Source organism: Anser anser, assembly GCF_964211835.1.
Source record: "Anser anser genome assembly, chromosome: 2".
NCBI lineage: Eukaryota > Metazoa > Chordata > Aves > Anseriformes > Anatidae > Anser > Anser anser.
The window spans coordinates 102468787-102488185 of record NC_139721.1 but is presented as its reverse complement, the minus strand read 5'-3'; the positions used below and the strand labels follow the sequence as shown (position 1 = coordinate 102488185).

The 19399-nt window shown below is 41.2% G+C and overlaps 1 protein-coding gene across 6 annotated transcripts in view; it reads left to right on the top strand.

The window, feature by feature from the left end:
• Nucleotides 1–19399, top strand: part of GLI3 (GLI family zinc finger 3) — a 217807-nt gene that overhangs the window by 55399 nt on the left and 143009 nt on the right. For 5 of the 6 annotated variants that reach the window (XM_083825633.1, XM_083825630.1, XM_083825634.1 and 2 more), the window contains one exon: nucleotides 16888–17130. In XM_083825633.1, coding sequence (XP_083681759.1) covers nucleotides 16888–17130 — 243 coding nt within the window. Of the gene's footprint in view, nucleotides 1–7; nucleotides 9734–16887; nucleotides 17131–19399 lie in introns of those variants that run through there. The other variant, XM_083825635.1, reaches the window with a different exon arrangement.

Here is a 19399-nt window from a genome sequence, read left to right as displayed (position 1 = left end):
GTAGCCATAATTCCCGCTGTTCCTAATGCCATATGAAAGACACCCCCACCTCTGTCTGTATTCCTGTGCTAGTTCAGAGTTTGATGCCAAGAACAGTGGTGGAAAGTTTGTTTAATTAAATACAGGTTGGAAAGTGGGAGACCCATCAGAGGGGAAAAGGGGATGACAGAGAAAATATCTGATGAGAGGGGAAAAAAAGAAAGGCAGGGGTAAGGAGCCCAGCTCAGTATGCTGGGATTAGATGGGGAACTTGGAGGGAGACATGGGAAATCATCAGGAACAGGGTACGCTGGCTGGTGTACGTGACTGAAGGTCAAGGAAAAGACATTGAGAGAGAAGTTGGGAACAGCTGAGCAAGAAGTTTCACCCCACAAGGAACAGGATGAAGAGCTGAGACTGCGGCTAACATCTATTGGCCTAAAATAATGAGTCTAAGATGAGAGGTTTGTGGAAAGGAGTGTGGGGGCAGCAAAAAGGACTGGGATGAGGAGGTATTAGTAGAAACAATGCAGCATTTAAAAAAGAACAAGATGAAAGATGGAGCAGCAGAAGTACACTTCAGTGGAAGAAGCAGAAAGTTTGTTCTCACTGGAGCAACCTTCTTCAACGGCTAAGGTGGAATTCAAGGTGGAATTGCTGTTACCAGCAAATGTCTGTGAACCTGTGACGAGATATCCATGGTCTCCTGCCCTAGATGTCCTAGGGTATAACTTACTACTGCTACAAGGCATTTTGTTTACTTGTTTCAAAGGGGTCAGTGGGTTGAATTGAAAGCACACATTTCTTATGGCTGCCACATTCTGCATTCCATTCAGCTTTCTTTTGTTTTTTGTTTACACTATATGAAGCTACACACAAGACATTAAAATATTATTATTTGTATCACAAAATCATGGTAAATATTCTGAAAACTTGGGTTCACAGGCTCTTAAACTGAGTACCTGCAATTAGGGACACTAAGTGGATAGTTTGTGTATGTGATGAGTGATAGCATCTCTACCACACAGGGCCATGGTAAAATACATTCTGTTAATGCTCATGAAGCATGCCAATAGTATTGTGATGAGCACTAGAGAAAGCCCAGAAGGAAATGAGTAATTCTTTCTGGAGAGCTGGATTGCAATGAAGTGCAGTAAATGAGGCAGAGGGGCCACACGTTGAACTCTGAGAACTAAACACATGCTGCCTACCCCATGAAGCAGGGGCCCTTTAGAATAAAAATGATACATAACTTTGTATGCATCTTGAAATAGATGCTAATTATGAACATGATGGTCCACAAGCCACCTTAATTTTGCCATGTCTTAAGGGCTTGATGCTGGGTTCAAATTATGCTCCTTCCTGTTACATTAACGTTCTAATAGCCACATGTGTGCATATATGTGCAATGCTTGGCAAGCACTGTCATAATTTTGTTTTACAAACAGTTGTGGCAAAAATACATACTTACTCTCAAGTCATTACAAGTAAAACATTCCAATTTGGGAAAAGGGGGGATAAATTAAGGGCTTACTGCCACAAATGTAGATTGCTACACTCATGTGATGGATCTTCCTGAATAGTATTCCTCAGACGAGTGGTTCCACGACTGAGTTTTTGGTGATTAAGCAGTTCTGGCTGATTTTCTCTGTCCCTCCAAGTGCTAGTATCCCACCATTCTGCCATATTGTTGACATTCTGTGTACATTGCCTAATGATTTAGAAATCCGCTCACATTCCATTAAAATTGTAATTACTTACTTCAATAATGAGACAACTTGCTGGGCATAGGCATTTTATTGGTTTAAGGTGCAATTTGTTCCCTATTTCCTTTGGGCCCACTCCTGCCGTTGTTTCCTGCTTGTAACTTCCATTGAAGTGAATAGTGGTTTTGTCTTCTGGAGGAGTTGGGGAAAAGGCCCTTTTACTTATAAACCCAACTACTGATACCGAGGTCTAACATTTCTACAACTGCGCTCCCCTTCTATGAAGATGGCTATGATCACTTCTGGGTCACATTTTTTGTTGTTAGACTTCATAAAGACTGTGCATTTATAGTTTTTCTAATTTCCAGTTTGTGAAAGGTTTTATGGCTAGTTTGGCAAAAACAATGTATAGTCAGTGACCATCTTCCTGCCTGCATATTTGAGTGGTTGGTAAGTTTGATGTATGAAAACATTCCTGTGCATTCTTTCTCAGTGACAGATGGAAACTTCGAAGACAATTGACTGGTTCTCAGAAGAATACTCATCTACTTGCAAACAATGTGGACCTCTTAATCATTCAGATAGTGCCTTAGTGCACAGCACTGCAAGTGAATTTTAGCACATCGTTGTGCTATAAGTCGCAAGATTTATCCTGGAAATTTTCTGAGTCACATCCCTTAGCAGCACAAAAGCAGCTTGGAGTGGGAATGGACTTACTTGGGGGTTTCTTCCAGGACATGGCTTTCTGTCTTGATTCTCTGATGTCTGATAAGGTGCTGGTTCTGATCACAGATTTTTCTTCTGGTGGGACGTTTATTGCGCCTTGCTCCTTGGATGCTTTCTTGTATGATAAATGTAAATCTCTCTGCAAACTTGGTGTTAGAGGGACTGGTAACAGTATTTCCTCTACCTTTTTTTTTTTTTTGTATAGTTATTTAGTACAGAAACTCTTGCCTCACAGTCAAAAATGGTTTTATTTAGCCTTGTTTCCTCAGGAGGTTAGGGTAAAGAAGGTAGTGGTGTAGAAGGAGAATGGATCCTGTGAGTGCAGCTGTGTGTGTTACTCAATATTTCACTACTGCATCACAGTGTATATTCTGGGGTTTGTCCTGTTAATACATGTTAATGTGGTACCAAAGCTGTTAGGAATCCAGACCCAGGTGTCTCTCTCTCAGCTCATTTTCTTCTTCCCATTTACTGTGAATTTTATACTTGTAACCTGTGGTGCATGAGCTACACTGGTTGAAGCCCTCGTGTTGTCTTGGCTAAAGTTGTATGACATTTTCTGAGGTAACATGTTCTGATGACTTTGCAGACAAAGGTAGATTGCAGTATGAAGTAAGCTGGTAAGTTATAGCATAGGGAAAAGGAAAAACAAAGTGGTGTCCAACTGCATTTTCTGTGCTACCTTCCCCACAGAAGTTACCTTAACTTGCACATTAGCTACTCTGTTGTAAGGTCATGGCTGTAAATGCAGGCCCAGACAAATCTGAATCAAAGTTATGAAGATGGCATTGGAGCTGTCTTGGAGAGCAAGGCATAGTGTCTGAACACTGACGAAAATCCAAGTCTTTGCAGGAAATAGTGAGGATTAAGAGAGAATATCTGTTCTGATCTATTACTGAGCTCCGTGTCTTCAGTCTGGTTAAAATATGTAACTCTTTCAATGAGGGCATTTGAAATTGAGTGCTGAGAAGAGAACCGGGTGGTGACATGCTGTTGTGAATGCGGGGTCAGACATGACAGGATGAAGTATATGTTAGTGGCATCTGTTTACATAATTTCTTTAGGCATTTGTATATTTTTTCCACTTTAATTTGAGGTTTCAACAAGCTGTGTCTCTGAGACTGGCTTTCAAAACTTCATTTGCCAGAATTTCCCAGCAAAATGGCAAGTTTCACCTTGTTTTGACACAGAATTGTAAATTATCTCAGGCTCACTTGAAAATAGGCCCCATTGGCTCATAAGCTTCACTAACATCAGCAAGTCTCTCAGTGATCAGGATTGAGTCTCGGAGTGCAAACAACCTGAAAGCTTCCCCAGGGCTTCTGGTTTCTGGATGCTTTCTCACAGGACTTTTACTTTTCCTACGCACAATGGATTCTGTAGTTACCCTCGTGAACTACAGAGTTTGTCTGTGGTGGGTTTGTGATGGGACAGCTCTGAGTAAAGGCCGAACATCTCTACATAAAGTGTCTGAGATGTTATACGATAATTTTTATGTAAACCATTTTTTGTAGCCCTTGTTTGTATGGGATACAAACAACTGTTTGCCCTAGTGAGAGGGAATTGCTCTGGATGGAGAGTTTAAAATTTCAAAATGTATTCGATAAAAAGAAACAAATGGAAGGCTTCATGTGTTTGGAGAGATGAATTGCATTCCTGCTGCTTGCTTGATCAGCAGCTAGTTGTAAAAACATACTGATACTATGCTTTGAAAAGCTAGTGAGCAAATGCAGGCCACAGCAGAGAGATCAGTTCAACAGTTTCTGAAATTATATAGACACCGCTGATTTGTGTCTGTTAGATTGCTGGTTCAAGGCTTTGGTTAATATCAAAAGTAGTGCATGTACTTTGATGTTAACACTCTTTAATGTCCAAGTTTACATCTTTGTTTCCGTGATTTTTGAAGATAAGACCCGAAAGAAAGGGAAGTATGCAGTTCAGTGAAGCTGACAGTGGTAACCTTACTGCTCTGGAAAAGATTTTTTTTCAGTCTTAAGAAGGGAGTTGCAGCAAGCAAGCCGGATATGTATTCTGCTATGAGAAGACTGTGGACTGTCAATCTTTTTGCCATGAAAAAATGGCATTTTCTAATGGGAATTTCTTCTTTACATCTAGCCCGTTTTGATGTTACAATTCTGGTAGATCTAAAAAGACTAATTGCATTTTACAGGATATCCTCTGCAAGTTTTTCTGCCTTAAAACAAAAAATGGCTGTGGCACAGTTGATAATGCCATGAGTAACAGTAGAAGTAACATCAGGTGTTTAGGTTATTGCTATTAGTTATTGTGTTAGGTTATTTTGCTATTTTTGCTTTTACAAGACTTGTAGTAAAACAGATCCAAACAATGAGATTAAAATGAAAATATTATAATTAATCTGAAAGGTTTGGCAGTTTGATATGAAATATATCTGTATCATAGTTCCAAAAGACAATAGTTGCCCTGTAAAGGGGGCAAAAAAACCCTTATTATGGGTGCTGGCAAGATGGACCTTATGTCCTGTACTGGGGAAGAAAGAAAACTAGTACTTTGAAAGAAAAAAAAATAATCTTCGAATATTTAGCAGGCTGGAGAACACTGGTAGATCAAGTCCATTTTTATTACTCAGTTTTTCAGGAAGCTTAAGCGATCATTCAGAACTTAAGGTAGTTTAGATGTGTAGAGGGGGACACTGTCTTTGGCAAGATTTCTCTGCTAATGGTACAACAGGCAGGAGAGTTGGATAGTGTAAATATGAAGTCAGGGCAAAGAACATTTGAAAGGTTGACTTTTTATTGTTTTCTGTTTTTTTTTTCCCTCATATTTTTTTTTCTTTGTAGAGGGATGTGGTAAATACTTATTAGTCAACAGTTCTGTATTTGTCGACAAGTTGTGTAAATTGTGGACGCCCATTTTACGTAATAGAAGTGGGAGTCATGCTATGTTTTGCAGAATCAGAACATTTAATATACTGCATGATTTAAGGCAGCTTTGCGCTGACTCTTCAGTATATTCTGCCTTCAGATCTAACTGGATCTTTTTGTATATGTGAATCAAATGGACTTTGTATCTTTCCATGTTTCTAGTGACTATTTGCTATGTAGGAATACTATTTCTCTTATGAAATTACGGTCCATCAGCATTTTATCAATTTGGTGAGTGAAGAAGACAAAGTTGTGAGAAATGAAGTGACTTATAGAAGATCAGGGAGAGATCTGAAAAACAGAGATCTTCAAACCCAGAGTCCAATGTGAATTCTCCCATGAAAATTTTACTTGCACAAGAACTGAAGGTTCAGTCATGACTGCCAGTGCTGATTCTCCTGTACTGAGAAAAAGTCTGTGGCCCTTTTAGAAATAGTTAAAATTCTTAGTGGTAAATTTAAGAGGCAGTCCTTTTTTTTTTTTTTAATCCTTCCCCCTCTTTTTTTTTTCCCTCCTACTTTTTTTTTTTTTTAATAGGCTCTTTTCAATAAAATCCAATTTTCTTGTTGGAATACTTTCTCAATTGGAATGAATCCTTACTGGCTACAGTTCCACATTCTTTCTCAGTACCTAGAGGTGATGATACCCCTGGGCAGGAGACAGTGAGGTCTTTTTTGCTTGTTTGTAAATCGTAGAATCACTCAGGTTGGAAAAGACCTCTAAGATCATCTAGGCCAACCTTTAATCTAGTACTAAAGTCCACCACTAAACCATGCTACTAGGTTCTACATCTACACGTTTATTGAAGACCTCCAGGGATGGTGACTCAAAATAGTCAAAGTGAATTAAGTTTTCAGGTGGTTCCCTTCTTCTCCAGCCTTTAACCCATAAAAACTGTGTTTATTTTGGTGGGGGTCGGGGAGGAGGGAATGAAACTTAGTTTGTTTATTTTTGTATGAAATGAGTGTTGCCTGAAAATCTAAGTGGCCAACAATAATAAGGAAACAACGAAATCCCCTTTTGCCAGATTGTGCATGGATGAAGCCACCAAAACATAATAAACAAGTTAAGAAATCTTAACCTGCCATGGCTAGTGTAATAGGAAGAGAGGGTGATGTTTTACTAAAAAATGTCCTGAAATGTTCTGAAGGTATGACTATTATTCTAACTTAGCTGTCTGATTTCAGGTGTCCATTGCGTGATGATAAATGGAAAAATAGAATATTGCTTAAGATAGTTACAAGCATTTAAATAAATGCAATTATATTGTTAAAAGCTTGCAGAAATATCCCACTGTCTTAAAATCTGTTACAGAACATTAAGGTTAGAAAAATAGAGGCAGATGTAGTCAGAAAAGTGAAATCTCAAAAACCATTCTGTTCATCTCTAGAACTCAACAGAAAACATTAACCACTAGCGTAATTTTTTACCTACAAAACGATCTCTATCCCTTTTTGTCTAGTCAACATGCACCAGTCCTTGGGACTCCATCTTTTTATTTTCAGCTGGTGGTAGTATATTTGGTGACTGGGATTTGAAGACTGTAACTCTGTGAGGTAGTGTGGCAGCACACATCTCTGCCACAACTTGTGCATCCTCCACGATGGAGAAAACAGAAGAAAGTGAATGGTGTGAGGAGAAAGAGGTTGGCCCCTGGGAATGTTCATCACTTTTTAAGGTATAAGGAGAGGCTTTTATTGAAAGGAGGGAGGTACCTCCATGGTATAGGCAGGGAAGGCAGTCTGTGAACTTTTATACTTACTGCACCTATCTGATAGGTAAAGAGATGGTTTCAAGTTTGTGGTTTTCTCAAGGATACCAGATTCTTGGGGAGAAACAGCGTAGATAAAAGGATTATATGACAATTTCTGTGGATTAGTAGCTCTGCAGTTTTTAACTAATGGACTAATGACCAGAAGAACATTCAAAGTGTATTCAAATCCTTCAGTTTACAGGACTTTAGTGTTTTCTGGGGAGGTTTTTTCTTTGTTCTTGCTATAATTCTTAGCTATAATTCTTGCATTTGTTGTTCAGCATTCTTCCCCTCCTGAATAATTTAAACTTCTGATGAGGGTTGCGAAAAGCTCATTTCTGTGTTCAGGTAGCCACCATGCCTGTGTGTATGCTTGTACAACAACATCCATGTATCATCCAGAGTTTCATCTAGAATCAGCTGGATTTTATGAAATGTAGGGTGTGGCTGAATTTGTGTGTGCACGTGTACACACATACGTGTGTATACCTGTATATGTATCTATAGATGTGTCTCTGCACACAAAAATATGTATATATCATTTTAATCTTGCCCTGAGACCTTGATGAAGTCATTGTTCTCAACTGCGATTGCAGCTACTGCAAATCAGGGCAGAGTAACCTATAACATATTTTTAAAGAGCTGGTATGCTTCAGAGGCCAGAAGTACAGGGATATTGTGGAAACACTGACTCTTACTGCAACTGTGCAAAAGGATGCAGTGGTAAATAAATTACGCAAGGAAATAGGTGATATCTGCCATCTAAACTGAAGGGTTGTCATGAGTCTGGATTGTTACAAACTGCTTAGTGACTGGATAATGATTGCATTTAGCAGTTTGAACCCATATGAGGAAAAAAAGGAAAGAAATATTAACTTTGTATGCAAAACACTAATTACAGTAACTTTTATGTTCTGTTGCTGTGGAGGTGTATGGTCTATAGGTGTTAGAAATGGAGATGGTGTACCAAAGGGGGGTTATAACTCCTCTGTCACTATCTTGCTTCTATTTTTCCTGGCTTCTAAGCATGGCTAATCTAATTTACATCAGGCTACAAACGGCTTTGTAAAACAGCTTTAAGGCCCAGTGTTGCTGCTGGCTTGGTAGAAAGTGACAGCACCACAGAATATGTCCCCCAGTGTCTACGAGTGAAACGAGGCAGTTACCCTCAGATAGGCATAAATGCACTATTAGATGGTTGAGAAATACATTTTTTCCCCCCTAAAACCCTCCTGGGAATTTATTGTAGCGCCTTTGATGTAACTAATTAGCCCGCTCAAAGTAAGCAGTGACTAACAGTCTAATAACTGGCTAATGGAAGGAACTTCATAACGTTTTCAAATCAGGATGCTTTGGAGTGTCTTGCAAGAGGCCGAGGAGCTTTTCCCCAATGAGAAATGGTTGCCAATAGTCAGATCCTGATGTCTGCAGTCGTTTTTCTCTCTATCTGAGACCCTGGTTCTTTGAAGAGGCTAGATGTCGGAGTGGAGCAGTAGTCCCAGAGATACTCTGAAAGTGCTAAGGTTGATTTCAGCCCTGATCTTGGAGCAGAGTTTGGGGCTGTTACACATTAACTTGCAGGCTTTGCTGAATTTTGTATGTTGAACACTTTATAAAAGGGGAAATGAAGAAGTCAGGTTGTTTTTGCAAGAGGTCCTCTTTTTTTCTTTCTTAGTGTGAGTTTCTCAGTCCTTAAGTAGCAAAATCAAAACATTAAATATACCCTACCAAGAAGGGGAAATGCTTTTGCCTACTTCCTGGTCCTGTGAATGTACAATGAGAAATGATACATATAAGTATTAATTTTGCCAGTTAATTCTTGCTTCAAATGTCTTCTATTCCTGCATTAAGGTTTTCTTTTTTCGTGTCTGCTGGAACTGCAGAGTGGTTTTTACTGTGAAGAGTCCCTTTCTCATCAAGCTAGTGATACAGCTTTTACTGCATTAACAAACATCTCCAAGACATTTTCCACTTGCAGACCATTTATACCCAATATACCGAGCAGTTCTGATGCTGGACCTGAGTCCCTCTTGCTGTACTTGCATGAGTAGTTTCACTGAATCCCTGGGATTACCGTGTGAGTAAAGCAAGCAGGATTTGGCCTTGTAGGCCCCATGAAGGTAAACTTAAAAGCTCACCACCTGCTCGATACCTGGGTGTGGGGTTTAGTGTTTCTTCCGCAGCAGCCGATGTCGTCACTAACACCTAAACCAGAGCATCGGGGGCTGCGCTCACGAGTGGTGTTAAGTATCACTCCAATAATCCACTGTCTGTAATGGGAGAAACACGTAGCACTGAATTTGGGAAGGGAGAAAATGGCTTTCAGCTGTTTTGATTTAAATTGTTTGTTTTTGTTATTTTAAAGCCTGGGTGGAAATAGGCTGGGAGACAGCTTGTTGAGAAAGGAGGCTCCCATTTCTTTGGGGGCCTGACCCTGCAAGTTGCTGAGGATTGGTGCATCTGTTAGCTCCACTGAGACTCGCAGCCCAGCAGGCTGGGGTTCCACGTTTCAAAGGCTCAGACTCTGTGTATGGACTGGCTGGCTGCTCACCTGAGCGCCTCTAGGCAAACGTGGCCAACAGCATACTGCGGGAATCTGGTTCAGCAGACAAATTCAGCAGCTTGATCCAAGGTGACTGAAGTTAGTGGGATGGCTTGAGTATCAGGTCAGTAAACACATGTTCCCAGATGTTGCTCCTTTTTTCTACACCCCCCCCCCCCCCCCCCCCGCCCTGCAAAATATTGTTGCCTTGCTCAGAAGATGTTGGGGTCAGGGGCAAGGGGGCAAGGCAGCTCAGCCCTGCCTTTTGCCCTCCTTGTCTGCGTTTTGAGGGGGAGAATCCTGGGACTGACAAAGAGGTTTCCACAGCGCCCTGTGCCTTTGTGTGTATAGGTAGTCCTGTGTTCCTTAACTAGGATTTTTCATTTTGAATGAGATTTTGGCATCTGTCTACAGATCTGATGCTAGGGTTTGGAGAAACAGACTCCCAGTTACATCCCGTAAGTGTTTGCTTGTATAAAATTCTAAAGGTGGTTTTCTTTTACGTAGTTGCGTATTTATCTGTTTAACTTGAGCTACTTGGTTTTATTTGAGAGGAGTTGAGGGAGACAAGAAGCAGTGTAAATTCATCTGTATAATCAAGGAATTGTCTCTGATAACAAGCCTTTCTCCGATCTAGATGTCTGAAAAAGTTTACCTGAATTCTAAGCTGCTTTGTAGAGTTAGCAGCTTCCCCAGCAGTCCTGGGGAAGAGTTATGTGCACAGCTGGAAAACTCTGTGAGCCATGGTTCAACTGGTAGAAATGCATCACTAAGGTAGTGGTGGAGCAGCGTTAGCTGTATGAAGGCCCAGTCTTGTCCATTTGGGTCAGTAGAAGCTCTGCCGCTGATCCAGAGGAGTGCAGGATCAGGCTCAGTTTTGGAAGTCATAGACTGTGTTGATGCACTGTGTTCTGGCTTCCTCTTGCTTTCAGAAAAGGACTGAATTGAGTTGTGCTGTATGTGCAACTAGAATGAATATACTTATCACTTGTATAAAATAGCAGGGGGGTGGAGTATTATGTAAGTGTTTTCAGGATTGGGTCCATAGGCAGTTCTACTTAGTCTTGCTGATAAATCCTTTTTCTTCCAGTGAAAGTTTTTGTTTAAAAACAAAAGAACATAACAGGTTTCTTGAAACAAACAAAGTTCAGAGAAAAGAGCTGTGTATTTGTATTCCAAAGGTCACAAATCAGTTTCTGGAAAATACTATACATATGGTAATGGGAAAATAACTAAGCTGAAAATCCATTACGAACGGGAGTATAAATCTATACATTTTCAGTGGTGAGCTCAGATAATGTATGCTATTTATAATCACAAAAGTCTTGTATAAGGTATGCTTAAGCATTGCAAAGAAGGTAAGTACTGTACTTGTTATCTAACAGATTTTGTAGCCTCTCGTATGGTTGGACTCTATTTTTAAAAGTGATTATGAGCATTGTGCTTCATATCTGTGTTAGCCTTTCCAGAGTGCGTACTTCATGTGCAGTTGCTCCAAATACAGGAAAATAACAAATTTGGGACCAAGGGTACTCAATTCAAACTACTGTACCCACCCAAAAACTTTGGTTACAACACAGGCTTTTGAAGGCAGGCACAATCCTACAGATGCATTTCCTTCTGCTTTGCTCTTAAGGTGGCCAGAAAGTAGTGATCAATGGATGTATGCAAGAAGCTGCAGATACCCATGTCCTAATGAGCTTGGCAATTGCTCTACTATATTATTCCAAGAAAGAAAATAACAGGTCTCAAAAACTTAGATCTTCTTAAACGTGAGGGAAATTGCTTTCTTACTAGATACCTATTCTATTAAGAATTTAAGTAGTCAATCTTTTTTGCATCCCCCTCCCCCCTGCCTTCTGGTTCACAGCAACCTAAAATGCTACTTTTCTGGGAAAGGCTGATATTCTGACTTCAGTTTTGTAATTTAATGATGGAGAGTTTCCTTAGTAAACCAAATTTAGAGTACTAGAATGCTTATCTTATATCCAGACCTTGAACATAAAAGGCATTTTATACCAGCAATTGTTCATTTAATGAGCAATTGCAGAGTGCAGGACGGTTAAGGGATTGAGCTATATGCACCATTATTGCAAGAAGTATTCCGAAATACCAGAAATAGGACGTAAGCTCTGATCAGGGGGACTGTGAGCACAATTACCTTCTTTTCAAATCCTTCTGTGACACTGCGGGAGGAAAAAGGACTTTGAAACTTGAAAGGAAAGAGCTTGCTTTCAACCTCAAAAGCTAGGAGGAAAGGGCTCTGAAATTTGCTCAGTATTCCCAATTCACCATTAGCCTGTTTCTTCCTTTAGCCTCAAGGCATTCTCCGCTTTTTGAAAAGATGTTAAGAAATTCAGTCACAATAGAGAGCCTAGTTTTGAACATGTTTCACTCGGTCCATTGAGGTCTGGTCTTCAGCCTTTGTGTGGGGTGAATTGAGCTGAGCAGCAAGCTGGTTGGGGAGAGGTGAATGAGCAGTCTCTGTGCAGTCACAAATTCTGGCAAAGAAAAGATTACCCTCTCCTTTATTTTACAATATGCATTCCTGTACAATCCTGCTAGTGGCAATATGCGGAGCTGAGCTTGTGCTTAGGTCAACATGGAGCACTTGGTTTATAGCAACTCTTGTTAAGTTTGTCTTGTAATTGAAGCTGCTGTTGACCTTGCTTGGAGACCATTTGTAAAACCGTTTATTTAGCATAAACTGAAATAATAAACCCTCCTTCTCTTAGGCCGATTGTGATAGGGTGACATTAGTTTGATTTAATGATTAGCCGCCTGACCCCTCAGCTAGAGAGAGCTGCTTGAATAGGGAGAGTTCACTAGGAAGCACACAGGAAGAATACTAATGAGCTTGTTAAATTTAGCATGGCACCAACCACTTTTAATTCCTCTAATGGGAGAAGCACTGCCTCTGAGAGAGAGGGAGGGAGACAGGGAGAGGGGGGGAAAGGGAGAGAGAGAGAGAGAGAGAGAAAAAGAGGGAGGAATGTCCACAGCCTGGTAGCCAGAGAATTCTGGTCAAGAGAAGAGCTTGGAGAGCGTGTAAGCCAGGGTCTTTCGGACTGTGTTGTAAGTACGTTGTCTCTTCTCTTACCCAGGTGAAGTGTGCCGGCAGCTTGCTCGTGTGGTGGTAATGCTACCTGCGAGTTGCATGCAGAAAGGTGGTGGTAAACTTGATGCAGGAACAGATTTAACCGGACCGGTGGTGTCTCGTTTAAGCTGGGGTATCTTTAAAGTGTGCTGAGAGTGATTTTTAGCGTGGTATAGCAAGTAGATTTCAACTTTTTTTTTTATAGTTGCTGATTCTCCAAGGTTTTAAATAAAAAGTGTTGACTTTGTCTCTTTAGGTCTGTGGAACTATGATAAAAAGGAAAAAGTTACCAAGGAAAGCAAGTTTAATGGAGTTTTGTGTTTGATTGTGGTTTTGCCCCGGTTTTTAATTTGCTGGGTAAATTAGCTGAACAGCTAGAAGTGCATTTGTTCAGACACACTGTCCAGTGCGAGCTTTTTTTTTTTTTTTGTTGATTAAATGAGGTAGGTGCTTCTTGGTGCTAAACACTTCTAATAAAAACCGCTTCAGATCATAATAGCTGGACTAAATCGGGTATTTCTCAGTGGATGGGAGAATCTTGAATTAATGCAGTCATTCCAGGCTGGGTGCCTGTAACACGTGTCTCTGGCTTCTAGCTCGCAGGGCATACATGAAGAAAGAGAGGCTTATGCAGATCGCTTTGGAGGCCTGATTACTCTCTGCCCCCACCCCAGTCTCTCTCTTCTACCTGCAGAAGGCAGGACAAATGGTGCTGAAGTCAGTGGACTCCCACCAGTAGGAAGCAGGTGGAGATGAGGGAGAATCGGTCCCGTCAACTATAATTTCTCTCTGCAACATTTTAGTAAATCAGATGTTTCTTTTGACCCTAAAGCAGGCTATTCCTAAAATGTGAGAAGAGGAGTAACAGTCATTGTGTGTTTGGCTGTAATGAACCTTTGGCAGATGCTGCCAGAGAAGTGGGCTGTTTGCTTACATTTTTGCTATAGAGTCCCACTTGTTGCCATGGTGGACAGTATGTTTCTGTCAATAATTTGGCCTGGTGCAGCTTGTCTACACTCACTCTTAAACTTTATCGAACAATTCGGCTGAAACAGAACAAGATTAGACAGCTTTTGCCTTTTGGCTCACTGAAGTGGCTTTACTGCCGTTGGGAGACTGGGCAGAATTATTGCAGGAGAAGTTTCCCCCTCAGTGTGCAGGGGGCTTTTCCAAACATCTCGGCTGTTTGTATTCTGGAGTGCAGTGATTGCCAAGCCCCCTCATCTGCCCCCTATCAAAAGCAGCTCTGCAGGGTGGAGTGGGAAGTAAATGCTTAGCAAAATGTTTGTCTGTTGAAATTCCATATTATTGCAAAAACACCATCATGTTTACTTAAAAAAAAAAAAAAATCTACATGAAGTTTTATATGGTGGGCAGCATACAAAACTGCTTGACTTTAACAGCAAGCGGCATTAATTTCATGATGAGGAGAGATGGTTCATACAGAGGAAAAAATACTGTTTTTCTTTTGTTTTCTTTACTTTTTTTCTAGAGGAACCAGAAAAAAAGGGAAAGTTTATTAAAGTGAAACACATTTTTCCTTTAGTTTCAAAGTTAGTGAAAGTAGGTTTTGAATTTCATTCAGCAGTTTAAAAAATCGTTCCATACCAGTCCCCAGTACCTTGATTCATGACACATGCATGTTTTGAGAAGGAAAGAATAAAACTGAAGCCTGCAGACAGGCATGAGCTTCTTGTTGTATTCCAGGATGGCAGTTTTAACAAATATTATCTTTATATGGAAGAGTAAAAGAACTGAAATCCTATCTGATCCTCAGATTGATTATACAGCCACACAAATCACTTTGGCTCGCTGCTTTCCATACCGTGGTAGCACAGGTTAGCTTGCTCTGCTTAAGGGTCTGTCAGGATTTCAAATAGAGTGTAATCCCCTATTTTTACAAGAGTTTACATCTCATCAGTGAAAGTTCACTCTAGGTTGAAATTTAACATAAAAGACTCCAGCTAGAGAGAAATGTGATGGAAAATATGACTTTGGTTGGGGTGATTTATTTTTTATTTTTCAGTTATACAAGCAGTTTTCTAAAAACCTCATATAAGTTTTAAAGTTTTAGACTCCCTTTTGCAGTCCTCTAACTAAAAACAGCTTCGGTGTAAAAAGTGGAAACCTTAAACCCTGCTAATCCAGAGCAGGGACCAGTGCCTGTGCATATTAATAAAAAATAGAAAAGGGCAAAGGGTTTAAACTCTACAGCGTTGTTGTCTGTTTCTATTAACTCTTTCTCCTCAGACCAAGCCGGGAAGCATTCTGTATGGAGAATTACCGCGGGCTGTTAAAAGAATTCAGCCCCTGGAAGATGCTGATAAGTCAGCAGACCCTGCTTGCTGTAATACCTGGAGATAGAAAAATAATTAAGCACTCAATAGGCTATACTGCTGGGTTTTGTTGCTGTCCCTACTTTGGAGGAGAGGGGGCAGGGAAATGCCTGGAGAGCACGACATTAAAAGTAATGGCGTAGCTAGTTTGTACGTATAATGCCCCAAATTCAGCTCTGGGTATCTAATACGCATGGAGCCTGTTTGTAATCTAATTTATATGAAAGCAAATAGGTTGAGTTATGCTGGTAGCGAACTTGTGAGAGAAGTCTCATGGTGAATTGTCTGCTGTTTGAATGAGCGCAGCAGGGCAAGTTATAAGTAAAAATGTGGCCCTGACCTCAAATATTCTGGCCTCTGACAACTGAGGTGAAATCTCGGCACTGTTGTAAACAACCCTGCTTTGCCTGTGGGTTGGAGAGTAAGTGTACCTGAGCTGTGCTTATTTCCTAAGGGTATTTTCTTTTCCTTTCCAGTTACCTTTTTTGCACCCAATGTTTAATCTGAGGTTCCTAATATACTTTTGAACAACTTTTGACACTAAGAGTATCTATAAGTAGTTCTTCAAGACACATTGGTGTATGCCTGCACATGCAAGGTGGTTTGTTGAGCAAGGCTGTACCTGGAACACAGGCATCTGCCAGAATCCAGCCAGCAGTTATGCACTAGTTTAGAGAAATGTCTCTCTGTTTTAATGAAACAATAATACAACTATGGGGGGCATTTATAGTAGATATTTGTGCAGCTAAGAAAACACTTCTGGGACATGTAAAATATACCTGGGAAGCCACATGTGGCTTCTGAGGAGCAGAGCCCCTTGGTGTGGTTTTCAGAGGGTGTGCATGGCCCACGGGGGTTACAGCTCACGGGAAGCCCAGGCTTGGTTAAACGCCCAGCTGTGAGGCAAGGCAGGTCAGTGGATCCATTGTCAGAAGGCCCTGGGGCTCTTCGCAGCAGGCAAAAAGGCCTCAGAGGGGGATGCTGGAGACCAGCAGGTGAAGAGCCATGGCCTGACGGACATGTGGAGAGGAGGCCTGCAGATACTTCTGCCTTCCCGTACTGAAATGCACACAAGCGGTGCCATAGGCCTAGGGGGTCATCCAGACTGGGGCTAGGGCTCCACCCTCCTCACTCTCTTTCATTTTCCCCCTTTTTCATTAAGAAGTTTTTTTTCCTTTGTGGATATGGGAGAAAGGAAAGAGGGTATGTGCTCCACCACTCTCCACATGTGTCCGTGTGGTGGCACTGCTGGAGCAGTTGTCCCCACTTGTGCCTGCCTTATGCCACTGGTGCTGGATTTTGGGCAATTTTACCCATTACCTTGTTGCCCACCTTGCCTCTCATCACTAACGACCTTTCTTTAAGGCTCCAGCCTCTCACAAAAGCAAGCCTCTGAAGGACTGGAGCAGCGCTGCAGAGCAGCAGTGGGTGGCGAGGTTTGATTTAGGCTCAGCTAGCGGGGTTCATCTTCTGCTGTTTGTGACAAATTGTTTTCTTCCTCCCCGTCAGGCAGGCAAAACTTCCAGTCTCCTTGTCCCGGCGGCAAAAAAAACAGCAAGTCCGTGTCTGTTCTTGCAGGATTGATAGCCCCGCTGGTAAATGCATCCGTGCATGGGTGACGATGATCTACCGCCCAAGAGCTGGAGGCACTGAGCGGGCTGGTGTGCTCGGCCCATACCCACAGCATCCCTCACAGCCGGGCGTGTGCCGACGGCCACTAACTTGCGCCCCAGCATTTCGAGTGATGGTGGTGGCGGGGAGAACTTTTTATTTTATTTGCTAAAAATGGACTAAAAGTCTCTCTCTCTTTTTGCTCTCTCTCTCTTCTTTGGTATTTTTTTCCAGAGGATGAAAGTCCTGGACAGACCTATCACAGAGAGAGAAGGAACGCAATCACAATGCAGCCACAAGGTGGGCAAGGCCTCAGCAAGATCAGTGAAGAGCCTTCAACATCTAGCGAGGAAAGGGCCTCATTAATAAAGAAGGAGATCCATGGATCTATATCGCACCTTCCTGAACCTTCTGTACCTTATCGTGGGACATTGTTTACTATGGACCCCAGAAATGGTTACATGGATCCTCATTACCGTGAGTATTTGCTGCAAATTTTTACGGGGAGCAAGGTTGGAAAGCGGCTGAGGCTGTCAAATTGAGCGTCATTTTATTTGTCACATTGCATCGTCCCCGGAGCTGGTTCCTTTGTCTGTCTTAGGGTTGAGGTAAATGTTTTTTTTTTTCTGTCTCAAGTTAAAAGCAGGGAGCAGTTGCATGGCAGCTCAAAATTAGCACAGGCCACTGCAAAGCAACTTCCACAGGATATATCATCTGTTGCTAATCCTCCTCAACGATCCAGTGCTGCATTTGCTCCACCCCCTTCATACACGAAGAAAAAAAGCCTCATTAAAGAAAGCAGAGAAAGAAAATGAAACAGGCCTCAGTCTTTTTTTTTTTTTTTTGAAACAATGTTAAGTGCAGTATTAAGGGGAGAAAGGACTGTGCCTTGTACAATGAGAATTTGGGGGGTGATTGGAAAGTTTATTGCTGCTGTTGTTATTGTTTGTTTGTTTTGTTGTTTTTAAGGATTCACTTGTTCACAAGCATGCAGGCTAATAGGGTAGTTTTGTCATTTTCTTCCCCAGCTACAGTCCCCTGAAGTTGTACAGGGAAAAAAAGGCAAATGTTTTCAACTTCTGAATTCCTGCTCAGGCATTAATAAAAAAGTAAGAAATTAACTGACACTTGAACACAGATGTGGAATGGATTTATCCACAGGCAAAATGTGAAGGAGCTAAGCAATTTTTTTCATCTGCTTCTAGTTTTTTTTTTTTAAATGGCAAAAAATCATTTAGTTGTGTAGTAATGAAGTACATCTTGAGGTGTCAAGGCTTGTGCCTTTTGATTATAGATTTATCACCTAGTCAGGATACAGATTTGCCATTTAACCTTCCAGTCTCCAGTTCCAGATGATAGGTTTAAGACCCACAAAGAGGGGCCAGTCTGTGTTTTTTTTTTTTCTTCACATCATTCAGAAATTTTAGTGTTTTAAGGCAAAAGGTCATTAGCCAGACGACTGATTAGTGAGGACAGCTGATTAGTGCATGTTTTTTTGTTAAAGAAAGTGCCAGGGATAAAAGCTAATTTTATCCCTTCATTAGTTGGGCTAGCAGCAAAGGGGAATGTTCACTCATCAGGGTGCAGATCAAAGTATGTCTCGCGCAACCTTAAGTCTCACCGACCTCCTTTTTTTTTAAAAAAAAAAAAAAAAAGCCTGATTGTTAATAAGAACGAAGGCATTATGAGAAAATGAACACTTGCTGTCTTTGTAGTCTAGATCAGTATTTAGGGAAAAAGTTTGCAGTGAAGCTTTTCAGCTCTTTTCCAATGTACACAGTTCGTTTCTGCACACTTCTCTTCTCTCACTCTTACGTAGCCCTGTTCGAACCCTGGAGGGGAGTTACTCATCTTTCTGCCTAGAAGGGTATGCAGCAGCACACTAGTGGCAGACTTGTCTGCCAGAGAAGCGTGAATGTGCAGAGCAGAGTACTGCTCACAATCAGCAGCACACAGAAATACAAGCTTGCAGACAGGAGACGCCAGTTGCTGCTTACAGTTTTGAGGATTTGTTAACGCAAACCCCAAATCTCACTCAAAAACAAAAGTCCTGTTAGGGAAGCAAATCACTTCTGTCTGTAGGCACTACAGCTGGGAGGGAAGGGAGCATACAACTGTCCTCCGAGCCCCAAACAACCAAACAACAAATGTTATGCTAACTTTAGTGATTGCCATTTTGACCATCTGACCAGCGGCTAACTAACCCCTTAAATCTGGATCAAGGTGTCACTGATACTACTAAAGATTCAGACTGAGGAGTAGGGGACAGCCAGTCAGAACGAGCCTGGGTGGTTTGGATTTGATTTTTGTTTTCTTTTATTGAATTTGCCTCTTGACTAGAGTTCCCAAGACTTAATGTAGTTACTATGTCTATAGTGTGACCAATAATGTGAGCTAGTTAGGATGTGTGGACTGCTAGAGAAGCATTGATGTCAGAAGTTGAGGGAACAGCATAAGTTACCCAGCATATAACAATCGAGAAACAAGAGATGAGTTAATTTTAAATGAACAAGATCTTAAAGCAGAAGTCTAAGCCAGAAAATATCAGATGGGCAGACCCACTTCACTGCTGCTGTAGTGAATTGCAGAGTTTTACTCACTGATTTATAAAATCCCTCAAGCTATTAATGTCATATAAAGAGCCATCATGCTTTTATTTACCTTTAATAGATGTGATACAGAAGGACAACTAAAGAGACAAATGTCTAGTTAGATTTATAGGGAAGCAGACAGGCTTACTGAAATT